The sequence below is a fragment of the Phacochoerus africanus genome, chromosome 5 (genome assembly GCF_016906955.1).
Source record: "Phacochoerus africanus isolate WHEZ1 chromosome 5, ROS_Pafr_v1, whole genome shotgun sequence".
Classification (NCBI taxonomy): Eukaryota; Metazoa; Chordata; class Mammalia; order Artiodactyla; family Suidae; genus Phacochoerus; species Phacochoerus africanus.
In genome coordinates this window covers 17,360,907-17,377,398 of record NC_062548.1, presented here as the reverse complement: position 1 = coordinate 17,377,398, position 16,492 = coordinate 17,360,907, and the positions used below count along the sequence as shown (strand labels likewise).

The 16,492-nt window shown below is 46.2% G+C and overlaps 1 protein-coding gene across 6 annotated transcripts in view; it reads left to right on the top strand.

Annotated features, from left to right (window-relative positions):
- The window catches only part of RABGEF1 (RAB guanine nucleotide exchange factor 1), a 66,236-nt gene extending 49,986 nt beyond the window's left edge, over window positions 1-16,250 (top strand). For all 6 annotated transcript variants that reach the window (XM_047779935.1, XM_047779934.1, XM_047779932.1 and 3 more), the window contains 5 exons: window positions 3,425-3,506; window positions 4,666-4,798; window positions 6,238-6,329; window positions 10,837-11,093; window positions 14,671-16,250. In XM_047779935.1, coding sequence (XP_047635891.1) covers window positions 3,425-3,506; window positions 4,666-4,798; window positions 6,238-6,329; window positions 10,837-11,093; window positions 14,671-15,069 — 963 coding nt within the window. In that variant the 3' untranslated portion in view covers window positions 15,070-16,250. The remainder of the gene's footprint in view (window positions 1-3,424; window positions 3,507-4,665; window positions 4,799-6,237; window positions 6,330-10,836; window positions 11,094-14,670) is intronic.
- The last annotated feature ends 242 nt before the right edge of the window (window positions 16,251-16,492 follow it).

Here is a 16,492-nt window from a genome sequence, read left to right as displayed (position 1 = left end):
TAAAGCAGGATAAGAGGACAGAGGGTCAGGGTAGTTAGTTCCCATTACAAAATAAATACTGTACTGAGGTGTAAATCTGCAATAGAAATATTAAAAGGAGAGTTCCTGTTGTGTCTCAGCATGTGAAGGACATGCTCTTGTCTCTGTGAGGATGCGGGTTCGATCCCTGGCCTCGCTCAGTGGATTCAAGAGCTAACATTGCCTCAAGCTGTGCTGTAGGTTGCAGATGTGTGTGGCTCAGATCTGGCGTGGCTGTGGCTGGGGCATAGGCCTCAGCTGCAGCTCTCATTTGGCCCCTGGCCCAGGAACTTAGATATGTGGCCGTAAAAAGAAAAAAAAATATTAAGAGGAATTTTCTCAGTTGTAACAACATTACAGTGATTGTGTGGAGCTAGAGGAAGAATCGGTGATCCATTGCCAACGCATAAGATAGGCTATTTAGGCCTTTAAAAAGAGGTCACATTTTGTGGTTAGAAGTGAGTACTAGTAATCATAAGAAGGAAGTGTGTTCTTACTGTTTAGATTTGGTACAAATGGAAGGTAGCCGTGGCTAAGCTGCCTAAGTAGATTAAAAGAACATTTTCTCAGGAGCAAATTTACAAGAATTGGTTTATAATGATTTATTTGCATTCAGTCTTCCTGTTTAAGCTGAATGCCCTCTGAGCACTTTATTATTTTTTTTACATTATCATCTAGTACAGTATTACATTCTATTAACCATGTAATAAATATTTTTGGAATGGATAGAAATATAATTTTCAGGGAATTTGGGGGAAATAATCTTATCGGAAAAATCTGAGGGAAACAGAATACTAATAGAGGTATAAATTTAGCAACATGGTGAGGTAAATCCACAAAATTCAGTTACAGTACAAGATGCCAGAGATTCAAAAACTAAAGACCCTAGCGCATTTTTTTTCAAAATAGAAACTTATAAAGACACCAGCAGTCAAAGAATAACTATTAAATAACTTCATCTAATAGAGAAAGAGGTTCATTCCAAGAATTTCAAGACTTTCTGGATATCGTCTTGGATCTGGCTGGGGAAAACAAAAAGATATATGAACACTTAGAATAGTAAATTACAGTGTTACCTTGTTTATTCTAGAAAAAGAAGGAAACGGGGGTTTGGGAGGGGAGGTCTCCAAATGTAAGTGGCTTCAAAATATACTAAAAGGAACATTACCACAACTCGATATGTATGGTTTTTAGAGAGGGAGAGAGGGAGAGATAGAAAAGAGAACAGTGCAATAAACCAGCGATTCCAGAAATAAATGCATTTTCTCAGGAGCAAATTATACAAGAATTGGGAAACAAAGGGGAACAGGATTGCTTTTTACTAATTGCTGCTGAAAAAGACAGGGAAGGTGGTATGCAGATTATTTAAGGCCTCTGTTTCATACCACGAGCCTTACATATCTGTCAAATAAAAGAGCTCAGCATGAAAAACTGAGAAGGAAACAGATTGAGATACTTATTTCACCCATAGAGAGGGGCTGTTGAACTGCCGAAGACGGGGAAGGTTTAGTGGTATTCACCATTCAGATGGCGACAGTGCTGCAGGCAGGGTGGTCCCCGAGCGCTGAGTGCTGTGTGGCCTGCAGGGTGTTTGACCAAGGATGGAGGAGGACACCTTCCTAGAGGAGGCAGGTTGGGGACTGAGCCTTCCAGGACACTGGCGGGACTTCCTTGGACACCTGTTGGAGGACCGGAGATGGGTGAAGGAAATCTGGACGGAGAATTTCGCAGGGTTAGAGAGGCGGGAAAGCTAACTGCAGATTCTCCACAGTAGATAACCTGGCAGGGTTTGTGGGCAGCAGATCACAATCTAAGACCACCAGTTGAAAAGAGAAAGATGAAATGGGGGGAGAGGGGCTGCACTCCAGGCGAGAGGTAATGAAGACCTAAACCAGGGAAGGACGGACGGGAGCCACCTCGGGAGGCAGCTGATCGCTGTCCCTCCCTCAGCCCAAGGCCCCTCTCTGAACTGGCCGGAGCGTCGTGGTCTGGGTGCTTCACCAGGGCTTCATCAGGTCCTCGCGCTGTGTGGAGGTAGCCTGGGAGAAGCAGGCCTGTGGAGTTTGTCTCAGGCCGTATTCATGCCCTTTCTAGGTAACACTTTTATGAGAACCCATCAGAGAAATGCCTCATGTTAGCATCACCGTTTCACCTGAAGAATTAGGTTTTTACATTTTGGACACTAAGTTATGTGACTTTTTTTTTTTTTTTTTGATCTTATCATTGTAGGATTTTTTTAATAGTTATTTCTCCAATGTAATTTTTTTTCCTACTGTACAGCATGGTGACCCAGTTACACATACATGTGAGACTTTTTTTTTTTTGGTCTTTTTTTTTTTGGCATTTCTTGGGCCGCTCCCACGGCATATGGAGGTTCCCAGGTTAGGGGTCTAATCAGAGCTGTAGCCACCAGCCTACGCCAGAGGCACAGCAACGCGGGATCCGAGCCACGTCTGCAACCTACACCACAGCTCACGGCAACTCGGGATCGTTAACCCACTGAGCAAGGGCAGGGACCGAACCCGCAACCTCATGGTTCCTAGTCGGATTCATTAACCACTGCGCCACGACGGGAACTCCGAGACTTTTTTATTTTAGTGATGATTGCTAGAAAGTTTAGAGACAAATTTATGAGCTGCCTTTTTACTTCTCTTCTGTACATTTTGGTATCATCTTTCCTGGCGCTGCTTTCCGTTTTTGTTTCTCTCCTGTTTTATTTATCATTTTCTATTTTATTGTGCTGAACTGTGTTTATCTTTTATATAGACTTCAAATAGTCTTTCGAAGAAGGCAGGGAATAATTATATGTGTTGCACCTATAAAATCAGTGAAACCAAATAAAAATTATAAAGCCCAGTATTGGAGGGGCTGTGGAGAAATACACACGTGGCTTATAACGATACCTTGGAGTTTCGGAGGGCTGTATCTAGCAGCAGATACTTAGAGCTGTAAAGTTGTTCATACTTAACGCACCGCAAAGAAAGAACCCCAGAGAAGCAGTCTTCACACAGTCGTTGATAGCTGCAGTCCATAACTAGTGAAAAAAAGGGGAAGGAACTCAAATACACAGTTGGAGAAGATGGTGAAAGAAATTGGTTAATATAACAACATTATAAAGCCATCAGGTGGTTAAGTAGATTAATCGAAATGTATATAAACATGTAAATGATCAAAATATGCATTAAACCCATGTAAGAATATCTATCTATAGCAAAAATAAATGAGAGGTCGTGGGATCTTGCAAATGATTTTAATGGAGAGGCTTTTCTCCCCTGCAGCATTAACATAATTTGTAAGTACTTTTGAGATTAGTTCGAGGAGGGGGTTTTAGAAACTTTGTAAAGTTTAGATCTTTCCTCATGATATTTCTTTAGCTGCTAACAGCCTCTTTGTCCCTTTGTTTCAGGATTTAAGCATTGAGGAACAGTCAGAGTGTACTCAGGATTTTTACCAGACTGTGGCTGAGAGGATGCAGACCCGTGGGAAAGGTGACGCTTTGTTAGCCCGCCGTTGGGGGATTGCCGGTGGTTGGCTGCACAGGGCCTACTGCGGAGTCTCTCGCAGATTCTCGCTTTCTCTAAAGGCGTGGTTGGTTTGCCCCCTCGGTCCTATAAACGCCACTGACATTCTGGTAGTTGGTTTTAGACTTAGCAGTGTCTTCGACACCACCATTACATCATCCCAAGAGAATCAAACAACTAGATAATTTCTTGAGCAGTGTTTAGTAACTTCATTAGCGGTAGGGACAGAGCCGAATAAAACCTCTTGGGAGGCTTCTAAAGGAAACCCCCGTCCTGGAATTGCCACGGCGGCACGTCATTATCCGTGATTATGTGTTCCTCATGTGAGGTGGGACAGGAGAGAAGCTGAGAGCTACTGGCAGTGCTTCAGGTTCTTAGGGATTCTTCTTGAATTTGACTTTCACTGCTGTGGATTTTAGGGTGTACGTAGCATATGTTTCTCTCTGGGAAATCTGCCCCATGTGTTTACCTCAGAGCCATCTCTAAGGAGTTTTGTTTTGCATTTTTTTGTTTTTGTTTTTGTTTTGTTTTGTTTTTTCCTGTCTTTTTAGGGCCTTACCTGTGGCATATGGAGGTTCCCAGGCTAGGGGTCAAATCAAAGCTACAGCTGCCGGTCTACACCACAGCCACAGCCACATCAGACCGAGCTTACACCACAGCCACAGCAACGCTGCATCCCTGAGCATGGCCAGGGATCAAATCTGCATCCTAGTGGATACCAGTCGGGTTCATTACCACTACGGGTACGCCCAATCTCTAAGGTTTTATGGGAAACCTCAGAAAAATGAGAAAGTGAACCTTGCCAGCATTCATCCGTCTTTGGGAGTTCAGTGCTTTTCTAATGGAACAGGAAAGCATGACCCATGCTGAGATCTTACCACTTGGCAGGGTATATACACCTTTAGGTCCTGCCAAACAGCTTAAGTTAGAAATGGGGATTCTATACAAGACAGCCCCAGAAATTGAGGTAATTTTTTTAAAGGATATTTTCTAATGTAATATCTTAGTTTTGTTTCTGGGTGTGTTTTATGTATTTCTAGTAAATTATTTTTCTGCTATGTTGAAAGTACTGTGGAAACTCTAATTTTAAATGTCCATCCTTCAACGGTCCATTTGGATATTTCAGTGCCTCCAGAAAGAGTTGAGAAAATAATGGACCAGATCGAAAAGTACATCATGACTCGGCTTTATAAATATGTGTTCTGTCCAGAAACTACTGATGATGAGAAGAAAGATCTCGCCATTCAGAAGAGGATCAGGTAGTTGATTGTTTTGCTTTGTCTCGTTGTGTTTACTCCCTCCTATTGGAAGAACACATTGTGGGAAAACAGGGCACTTGAGGGTCAAACCGTCAGAGCAGGTCACAGCTAGGGTACCTGCCGTCACGAGCATGTCAGCTTCTTTGTGGTGTCAGGAAGAAAAAGGACTACGGTGAAGTGACAGGAGGGAAGGGCTCAAGTCACCGTCTTGCTTTCCGTCTGAACCGGGGAGCTTTCGATGAGAACTGTGTTCAAGGAGTCCCCTGGTGGCTCAGCAGGTTAAGGATCAGCGTTGTCCCTGCCGTGGCTCTGGTGATAGCTGTGGCGTGGGTTTGATCCCTGGCCCCAGAACTTCTTCATGCCACAGCCAAAGATAAAGAACCTTGTTTGATAGTTGAAACTGTGCACATCTCCAGAATTTCCGGAGAACAGGAGGGAATTTCTTGGTTTTCTCATTTCGTTGTACCGACTGTCTTGGCAGGCAGGACGCTGTGAAAACCCATATCAAGGCACTGTGCGTCGTTTTTCCTCATCCCGGGGTGGGTTCGGGGGGCGGAGAGCGCTCATGATTCAGCCGTTCCTCCAATCGCATCTTCCCACTGGCACTCGGTTGGCAACACCTCACAAAGGGCCCTTTGGCCTTGGCCAGTGGAGGGAGCCCAGGTGCCCTGCGTTCTGGTGGCAGCGGACCATTGAGGCAGGAGAGCGTCTGCCGGTGGGAGCGGAGCCAGGCCTGAGCGCAGTGCGGTGTTTGTGGAGGAGAGGGGCTAGGAAGTGTGGGTGGGGGGCCCAGGCGGTGGGCTGGGGCTTGGTACATCCGGACTTGATGACGGGGGCTCAGCAGCAGTGAGGGCTCGATATCGGGGATGGGGTGGTGGGGGGTGCAAAGCTTTGTGGGCTTTGGGCCGAGGTGCAGGGTGAGAGCATCAGGCAGGCAAGTGGAGAGGGGCAGCAGCAGGGTCCCGAGAGAGACGTTCCCTTCCCGTGTGGCCGGGAACCTCAAGGACTCAAGCTGAGGTGACTCGTGCCCGGACCTCTTCCCAGGCTCTGGTGTGCCTCAGAGGATGAGGGCAGAGCCTGCAGGGACATCGAGGCTGGTGGGCAGAGAGGACAGGGAACAGCAGATTCCTCTCTGATCTTCTTTCTCCAGCGTCAGGGGCTTTCAGTCGTAGTATAACCGCATTTTGACCCGTAAGTTGTCATCTGCTTTCTTGTGATAAATGCAGCAGAGAAGCCTCATTTTAGGATTCTGGCTACTTTGACACCTCAGCTGAGCTCCCAGTTGTGCAAGGGCGACGCGCATGGGCCTCAGGTTGCCTGAGCAGTCGGTGGTGCCCTGTCTTCTCCCTGGACTGAGGAAGTGACAGGAGAAATTATTACAGTCCATCCTTGGAGCTCTTTTTCACTGTCTCTCTCTGTCTGTGTCTCTCTCTCTGTAGAGCCCTGCACTGGGTTACACCTCAGATGCTTTGTGTCCCTGTTAATGAAGAAATTCCAGAGGTGTCTGATATGGTGGTGAAAGCAATTACAGGTCAGTGAAACTGAGCGCTTGTATATTTGGATGTTTTTTACTTGAAGTTGTTAGCATTTTGCTTTAGAAATCTCTACTTCAGTGAGCAAAAAGACAATATTTCTCAAGTATTTCTAAAATGCAGACTGCCAAACCATACTGGAATGTGGTGAAAGGGATTAAGGGTGTTGGTTTTATGAATTTGAAGCATTCAGATTAGCAGGTAAACCACTTTCCCCTTCATTTCCCATGACCCAGCTCTCTTATTTCTTGACCATCAAACTAAACTGAAGTCAAATACAGCTAGGGTAAATTTCTTGAAATTCAGTTGCATTTATAAATTCAAAATAATTTTGAAGGGAGAGGAAATTGGTGAGACAGGGTCATCCCCAAGCTAGAATTATGTGTTAAAACGGTGCCTCTAATTGGTTGTTGATCAGAGATGCGCTTTGAATTACTTTTCTGGTTTGTTCAGGAGCTAGATGAAGTGCCCTCCATTGATGTGGCTCTGACATTCTGGACAGGTCCAAGCACCTAATAAGGCTTCTGTTGCTTATTCATAGGACTAACCCACAGAAGCACAGCACAAACGTTTAAAAAACCTCCTACTGGAGAAGACATCCAGCTTGCCCAACTTCTCCTTAATTAGGGAGAGGAGTTGGAAAGACTTGCTGATGTAGCGACTGCTAATGAAATTCTGCTAGGAAGGAAAGTGGGTCAGCCGATGTCAGCGGTGTTGGAGGCGTGCCATTAGCAGGCTGCTTTGCTGACAAGAACCAGAGACTCACTCAAGTTACAGGAAGAAATGGGGGTTTACATACGATACCATCGGGGTTGGAAGCTGTCACAGGAACTTAGCTCCAGGGCCCCTCTAGGGACTGAATGATCGCCGGTTAACACAATTCTTCCACTTTCTCAGCTTCTGCTCTTCTTTGTACATCTTTGCATTTCAGCTCTCCTTAGGAAATGAATTATTTTCTGTAATTCCGTGTATAGAGTCTGACTGGCCTCACTAAATACTGTCATCTTGGTTGTTCAAAGCTTTTCTGCGAAGCTACTCATAGCGCCCAAGAACTGACACCTTTGGGTCAAGGCCCACCCCCATCCCTGCTTTTTTGCTCAGGGAACATCCACAAGAGATTGAAGGCGAAGCCTGGCTGTGGACTTTGTATCTCGGTTTTCCCCAAAGACTCTTACTAGAAAGTTTGAGACCAGCTGGTTTATGTTTAAAATACCCCATAGGAATTAAGGGCTCTTCCATTGAGGACTCTTTTCTGGGAAGGCGTAGGACAGACCTTGTAAAACCAGAAACTGCAAGGGCCAGATCGTTGTTTGCTTACAAATGGAAATAAGATTTCAGTACCTCCACGGTTTAATTTGAGAGTTGGAACTTTCCTCTCCAGGCGTCTAAGATGGAGTTTCAAGAGATCCTTTGATAGTAAAACCACAGCCACATGATTTTAAAAGCCTTCGTACTCTCTCATCTTAGCCAGTCCAAGTGCGGACCCGTCCTGCCTCTGCGGACCAGAGTTGACATGATCTCCGCCTTCCCAATCTTGCCTTGTCAGCCTCCGTGCAGGAGCAGTGGGAAGGGACAGTCTGGAACAAGAGTCTCAGACACAGAGATGATCACTGAAATTTCTCCAAAACGTCCTGTGTGCTTCTGATCAGCACTCTCAGTTTTGTTTTATAACTGCCCTGAATTGAGGCATTTTCCATGTCGGTTGACATCTGTCTTGTGGTGGGTAGAGTCCACGGGTGCTACTCAGACATCCTGCAGTGCCCAGGGCAGTCCCCTGCAACCAAGAGTTATCCAGCCCCAAAGGCAGTAGTGCCCAGGTTGACTGAGCTAGAAGTACAGCCTACTTCCTTTTCAAAACCCCATGAAAGTCTGGATATCTGCTGAGATAGGAGTACCCACACTCAAGCCTTTCTTTCCTACTGATTACCAGTAGAAGCCCTGGACAGAATCAACAGAGACAGACAGATGTCTGAGGACTCTGCAAGGTAACTAACAGCAGGCAGACTGGGAAGGGGAGTCATTTCTAAGGAATAGCTAACACAGTGGCACGTGGCCTGTTTTGTGTGCTTCTCCTTCCATGTCTCCTCGTGTAGACTTGGGGGCGGTATAAATCACGGGTGATCAGAAACAAAAGGAACTTCTCTCAGACAAAAGGATAGTTCAGAAAGGGGGGGTTGGTGTTCCCATTGTGGCTCAGTGGGTTAAAAATCTGACATAGTGTCCATGAGGATGTGGGTTTGATCCCTGGCCTCACTCACTCAGTGGGTTAAGGATCTGGCATTGTGGTGTAGGTAGGTTGCAGATGCGGCTCAGATCTGGGGTGGCTTTGGCTGTGGTGTAGGCCGGCAGCCGCAGCTCCGACTTGACCCCTAGCCTGGGAACCTCCATATGCCACGGGTACGGCCCTAGAAAGAAATAAGGGGAGGGGGTTCACTGCAAGACGAAGAGTATGGGGAAAATCCCTTGGGTTTAGTTTTTCCCTTTCTTCTTCCTTTTCCTTCTCTTCTCTTCCTTTTTACACCACTGGCCCTGCCCTTTGGCCGTAGCAGCTGCACATGTGTCTAGATAAAAGGTACACGCTTGCCTCAGAGGTGCTGTGGGTTTGGCTCCAGACCACCGCAATGGAGCACGTATCAAGATAGAGCAAGTCACGTGAATTTTTGGGTTTCCCAGTGCATATAGAAGTTACAAAAGTTACATTTACACTATACTGACGTCTATTCACTGTGCAGTAGCGTTATGTCTAAAAATATATACACATAGCTTAATTTTAAAGTACTTTATTGCTAAAAATGCCAAAGCAGTTTCTATGGTAACTTCCAAGTTCATTGATCATGATAACTATAAAAATAATGAAAAGGTTTGAAGCATTGCAGGAATTACCAAAATGTTACAAAGAGATACAAAGTAAACAATTGCTGTTGGAAAAATGGTGCTGAAAGACATGCTGGATGCCAGGTGGCCGCAGACCTTCGGTTTGTAAAACTGCAGTATCTGTGAAGCCCAGCAAAATGATGTATGCCTGTAATTCACTTTTAATTCACTTTAAAACTTAAAGAATAAAGATTAATGAGAAAGTGGTTAAGTGTTGGAAATAGAGAATGAAAACCAACAATAAAAGGTAGAAGGCGAAATAGGGTGAAAATGGTTTAAAAAATATATATTATATGTGTTTGTGTGTATATTCCCTAGATCTTTTTGGTCATAAGTTCTATTTAAATAGAAAAAGAAAAATAACTAGACTGAGATGTAGTAACAGTAATTACAACCCATAATTAAAAGATTAAAGGAGCTAAAGGATAAACAAAAGTTATACGATTCATACAGTAGACAGGCATGTCGTGGGGTGGGGGCGGGGGGATAAAGGTATCAGTAAATTAAAGTAGGGCCTCTGCGCTGTGCAGTGTTCCCGTCCCCCGCTGTGCAGTGTTCCCGTCCCCCGCACGTTAGTCTTCCATGGCCGGGGCGGTCCTGCGACGGTTTCCCCCAGTAGCTGGCCACACGGCTGAGAGCAGGAAAAACACATCGGCGTGGACCACCGTCCCGCCTCACTCTGAAACCTTTCTTACTGCTGGTGGCAAGAAATCGCTGTCAGGTGCAGCTGCTGCAGCTCCTTTCCTTCCTGGTGACCTAGACAGCTGCAGGCAGAGGCGCAGCCGCAGGCAGACGCCTGCCTCCTCCTGGGTTGGTCTGACAGTGCTGAGTCTGCACCTAACTCTTCCTTGTCACCTCCTAGTCTTCGTGACCAAGAATGTGCATTCCTGAGAGCCCACTGGTTGGGCATGGTGGTGGCAAAGGGCAGTGAAAGAATTTTTTTCTGAGAGAAGGAAAATATAGTGCATGAGATGAGATGTACTCGCCTGCCCATCCCCCGTGCTAGCCAGCAGGTTGGGCGTGTTAGAAAGGTGTGCCAGATGGTCGCAGCTGGGGGACATGGACACACCGGGAGGATGGGCCTCTGTGGACCGCCGTGCGATGGCTCTCAGCAGCTGGCGTTTTGATAGCCAACACGAAGATGCCTTGTATAATAACCACGTTTCTAAAAATCGCTGTGCACAGTGGGGCCTTCTAAACTGAGTTACAATGTAGTAAAAGGAACAAAGACAGTAAAAAGACTGCGTATTTCTCCATGGAGCTCACAGCCATTTACCGTCAGGATGAAAAGAATGGGCTTTCGAGTCAGCACTTGCTGTTGTACAATCTCGGGCAAATCACTGAGCTGTTCTGCACCTAGTTCCCTTGATAATGAGAGTTGACCTGCGTAATCTGGGGGCGGGAAGAAGTAAGCCTGCAGGGCACGCTCTGTGGGGCTGCCTCACGGTCCCGTGTTCTCTGAGAGTGAGCTGGTGTGTGCTGTTCTTGCCGTCTGAGTTTCACACGCTAGGTTAACTGGGGGAGACGGGGTGGCAAGGGGACCTCTGTAACTTAAGGTAAAGAACTGTTGTCCTGAGGCCTCTTTTCTGCAGTGATCTTCTCATTGGAAGCAGCGTCTTTTCTCCTTTATAGACATCATTGAAATGGATTCAAAGCGTGTGCCCCGGGATAAGCTGGCCTGTATCACCAAGTGCAGCAAGCACATCTTCAATGCCATCAAGGTCACCAAGAACGAGCCCGCTTCAGCCGACGACTTCTTGCCCACTCTCATCTACATTGTTTTGAAGGGCAACCCCCCGCGCCTTCAGTCCAATATCCAGTATATCACCCGCTTCTGCAACCCAAGCCGGTTGATGACTGGAGAGGATGGCTACTATTTCACCAACCTGGTAGGTATTTGATTTCTTGGTCGCAGAGAAGAACCAGGAAGGTATTCAGTTTAAGGACCTGACAGGTCCCTCACGTGCCTGTGACACATTAGTGCTTCTGACCTGAGGGGTCAGCCTAGCTGAGGACACTCGCTTGGTGTCTGTCACAGAGCACATGTGACTAGGCCACGCACACAGCCCGCGTCCCAGGTCTTGACCACCTGTGGCTCCCCTGTAAGAAGCATGGCCGAGTTGAGGAGCCTCGGCTGCTGTTGGCCGTCCCCCCCGGGGTCCTGGCTCTAAGAGCCACTGGAGTAGTTGGTTGTTTCAGCCGTGAATAATTAGACTGATTCCTTTATTGAAAGACTTCAGATGTATCTTTTGTTTTATTGCTGCAAGTTACCTCTTAAAACTGAATACTGAAGTAGTTTAAGAAAGCATCAGTTTAGAGGATGTGGAATGATTTTCTGCTGTTGTTTTGTTACAGTGCTGATTGACTCTAGGCACGACAGGAGTTAAGCATTTATATCTAAGTTATAGGCTGAATACTTCCTGTTACAGACCGCTGGACTTTTGCTTACAGCTTGAGAATAATTGCTCATCAAGCCAGTGAATTTGAGCTTTGAGACCCCTTCTGTGCTTTGCTTCCTGCGCTGGAAGTTGTACGGGGGCATTGATAGGAGGGGAGGCCAGGTGACATGAGGAAGCATTTCTGGTAAATTGTCTAAAAAGATAGGCTCTTGAATCTCCAACCCTCCGGAAATTTCTTGTGATTTATTTTTATATCCTTAATGTGTATTCACTTTCTTTTTAAATTACAGTTGATTTACAGTATTGTATCAGTTTCTGCTGTACAGCAGAGTGACCCGGTCGTACATATATATATACATTCTTTTTCTCATACTATCTTCTGTCATGTTCTGCCCCACGTGAATGGATATGGTTCCCTGTGCTCCACAGCAGGACCTCATCACTTATCCACTCTAAATGGAATAGTTTGCATCTACTAACCCCAAACTCCCAGTCCATCCCATTCCCTCCCTCTCCCCTGTGGCAGCTGCAAGTCTGCTCTCCATGTCTGTGTGTCTGTTTCTGTTTTGAAGATAGATTCATTTGTGCCATATTTTAGATTCCACATATAAGTGGAATCTAAACATATGGTGTTTGTCTTTCTCTTTCTGACCTCATTTAATATGAGAGTCTAGCTGCATCCATGTTGCTGCAGATGGCATTATTTTGCCCTTTTTATGGCAGCATAGTATTCCATTGTATATTTTGTACCTAATTTTGTCATTATTTTTTCTTTCCCTTTAAGTGGGTTCCCCAAAGTGTATAAGCTCTAGGCCCCTGAAACCCTGGCCCTGCTCCTTTACTGGTCACCCTCTGCCATTATGTTCAGCTGGTCCTTATGTCACTCGCAGCCTCTGAGGAGTGTGGTTTTCAGGTGGAGGGACTGGGGAACACTCTCTGTCATGATGACTTTTGCTTCATCGTTGACAGTGATTTTATCCTTCCAGACACATGGTTGTCTAAACCGTAGTTTGAAAAAAATGTTTAAGTGGCTGAAATACTCCTATTTCTTTTCTTTTCTTTTTTTTTTTTTTGTCTTTTTGCCTTTTCTAGGGCCTCTCCAGCAGCATCTGGAGGTTCCCAAGCTAGGGTTCCAATTGGAGCTGTAGCCGCCTGCCTACACCGCAGCCACAGCACCTCGGGATCCTAGCCACGTCTACGACCTATACCACAGCTCACGGCAATGCTGGATCCTTAACCCACTGAGCAAGGCCAGGGATCGAACCCACAACCTCATGGTTCCTAGTTGGATTTGTTTCCTCTGCGCCACGACGGGAACTCCTCTTATTTCTTAACATAAGTGAAACATGCACTTAACTGCTGGTGAGGGGCCTTTCGGATTCAGTTTTTTACCCAGAGAGTGTCATACAGTCCACAGTCCCCAAGAAGTGTGGAGACGAGGGGCATGGCTGGTGGTAGGAGTGATGGAGCAGGACCAGGCCCATGCGGGAGGCCTTCATCACCGCCGCTGAGGGCTGCCATCATGTACGCTTGGCAACTTCCCAGCCCTGACCTGCGGCCTTAACTGTGTTTGCACCGTCTGTCTTCATCCTTTTCTTGCCTGCCTCAGAGTCTGGCTTCTGCTCCCACTGCTCCAATGAAAAGTAAAAAAGCCACCAGTGGCCAAGTCCCATGGAAACTCACAGTCTCCTTCTGTAACAGGCGTGTGACTCTTTCCCCTGGAGCATCTCTCGTGCTTGGCTTCTGTGCTTGGCTTCCACCCTGTCTTTGCTGGCTCCTTGTAGGCCTCGTGTCTTCTGCTTCCTCGCGCATGAGTTCCTCGCTGGGGTTCTGTCCTCTGTTTCTCTCTCCCTAGACCTTGTCCTCTGGTCATAGCTCTGCTGGTCACCTGTATGGTGATGACCTGCAGGTTTGTGTCACCTGTTTTGACCTCATTCTGAGCTCCACTTCCAGCAATTTATTGTGCCTCAAATTTAATTTGTTCAAGGAGTTCCCTAGTAACCCAGCGGTTAAAGATCCAGCGTTGCCACAGCTACTGCTCAGATTTGATCCCTGGCCCAGGAACCTTCCGTATGCCGTGGGTGCAGCCAAAAAAAAACTCTCTCTGAGGACCAGAGGTCTGTGTGCCACACCAGTACCTGAGGACATGCGACATGCTCAGTGGCTGGCCGTGCGCTGGGCAGGTGTTGTGGACGTGGCCAGGCCTCAAAAGTGAGGGGCTGCATGGGGCATGGCCCCCAGATCCTCGGCCCTGGAGCTCCCGGCCACAGCAACATGGCAGGGAGGCAGAGAGCCTCTGACTTCAAGGAATCCCATAGGGAGCTGTGTGGTAACCAGTGAAGGTGCCTCTTCAAACACTTCACTCTGTGTAAGACCCTAGGACCTTCGAACAACCCGAGGAGAGGATGCTATCGGAGGGTCGGACTCAATGAAGCGGGCAGTTAGATTTAATGTTTTTTTAAGGGAGAAGTGTTGTACTGCAGTTGGGAGTATAAAGGGAACATGAGTAGCCGGGAGGTGGTAACCTTTGAAGCTCAAGTCCAAGGAAGTTCATGAGATTGTTTTTTTCCCCCCCTTTTTCAGCTGCACCCACTGCATCTGGAAGTTCCTGGGGTCAGGATCGAATAGGAGCCACAGCTGTGGCAACACTGGATCCTTAACCCACTGCACCAGGCTGGAGATCAAACCAGCGACTCCACAGAGACAAGCCAGGTCATTAACACTGCACCACAGCAGGAACTCCTGTTTGGTCTACTTTTGATATTTTTGGAGGGCGGGTATCAGGCACCTGAGACCTGTGGAAGTTCTCGGGCCAGGGGATGAATCCGAGCCAGAGCCGCGGGAATGCCAGGGTCCTTATTAAGGCACTGCTCCGGGCCGAGGATTGAACCCAAGCCTCAGCAGCGATCTGAGCATCTGCAGAGACAACACCGTGATCCTTATTCACCTGCTGCACCACGATGGGAACTCCTTGATTCTGACTGAAATTCTCTTTTAACCATCTGCTTGAATATTTGCAGCTTTCCTCGTATGACTCTAATAAATAACACTCTCTTCTTTTTTATAGTGCTGTGCTGTGGCTTTCATTGAGAAATTAGATGCTCAGTCTTTGAATTTAAGTCAGGAAGATTTCGATCGATACATGTCTGGCCAGACTTCTCCCAGGAAGCAAGAATCAGAGAACTGGTCTCCTGATGCTTGCTTGGGTGTTAAGCAGATGTATAAGAATTTGGATCTCCTGTCTCAATTGAATGAACGACAGGAAAGGATTATGAACGAAGCCAAGAAGCTTGAGAAAGACCTAATAGATTGGACAGATGGAATCGCAAAAGAGGTTCAAGACATTGTTGAGAAATATCCACTTGAAATTAAGCCCCCAAATCAGTCGTTAGCAGCTATTGACTCTGAAAATGTTGAAAATGATAAACTTCCTCCACCGCTGCAACCTCAAGTTTATGCAGGATGATAAAAAATTGACGTAGATAGTATTTATTTGAGCCTAAATTGTAGCCAGCCCTTATTGCCACAGTCCACCAATTGGGATCTAGAGTATAACTTAATTGCTTATAAATACCAGAGCATTTTTAAAGGTACAGTTTATGGGGATTGTTTTGTTCATTTTGTTTTTGTTTTTCCTGTCAGGGGAGGCTTAGGAAATAATAAAGTACTATTTATTTGGGTTACTGAAATAGATTCATTTAAGGCTTGTGTGAAAATTTTGTCTATAAATCTATTTTTTCTCCATGATTTTCCTATGTGCTTCCTCTGTGGCATTCACTGTGTTTTGGATTTGGTTAAATAATTGCCTTTTGAAGGATAAAACAAATGAATGCTACAAAAATGTATGTTTAAGGAAATTCAATGGTACCACTGTTCTACAGTTTGAAATAATTTTATAATTGTAAAGATAGAAGATATATTAATAAGTAAATATGTAAAATTGTAAATATGTAAAAAAAAAAAAAGGAATGGTGTCTGCTGTGCATGGCAATTCATGTGTTAATTTTTTTAGTTTAAAATGAAGTATATAGAGGGAGTTCCCTGGTTGTCTAGTGGTTAGGATTTGATGCTTTCACCACTGCAGCCCAGGTTCAATCCCTGGTCTGGGAACTGAGATTCCACATCAAGTTGCTTCACGCTGCAGCCAAAAACAAGAAGTATATTGAATGTTTGCCTTTAACACCATTTTACTTGGTTTGCCCCAGAAAATGAATCTGGCAGTGTTTAGACATGCTCCCCCTAAAATGCTGCATCTGTCTCTAATGTGTGATAACCCTACCTTTGAGACCCGTCCTGTGTAGTCAGAGAGCGTGACACTATTGAGGTTCAGGATACCTTTTAGAAATGACTGAACCTTGCTTCTGGCACTGCTCCCCTCCTTTGATTCAGCGGGTCCTCACTGAGCCCTTTGTAAGGGAGCCGGCCCAGGGTCTGGGTCCGAGGATGAGCAATGGACGGGTCCCTGCTGGTGGGAGCTGATGGGGGATCCCTTAGAGCTTTGAAGTGCAGGCAATGCCTTTCCGCCTCCATGGGGTACCTCTGACTTTATGAACAACCGGACACCCTTCATGTCAACCTCTTTCAGGGTGTCTCAGCCTCAGTACTGTTGACCTTTGGGGCCCGAGGACGTTTTCGTGGCGGGCGCTGCCCTGTGCATTGTAGGGTGTTTAGTAATGTCCCTGGCCCTCCACCCACTAGATGCCAATAGCAACCTCCCAGTTGCCAAAAAAGTCATCTGCAGGCATTGTGGGCTGGGGACAGAATTGCCCCCAGTTAGGAACTCCTGATCTGTTTTGTAAGCAAGGGAGCTTTCGTCCTGGTGGGTCATGCAGTGTAACCAGCCTACCGCAGTGAGTGCACAGGGTAATGGGAACCGAGAGGCTTCAGTG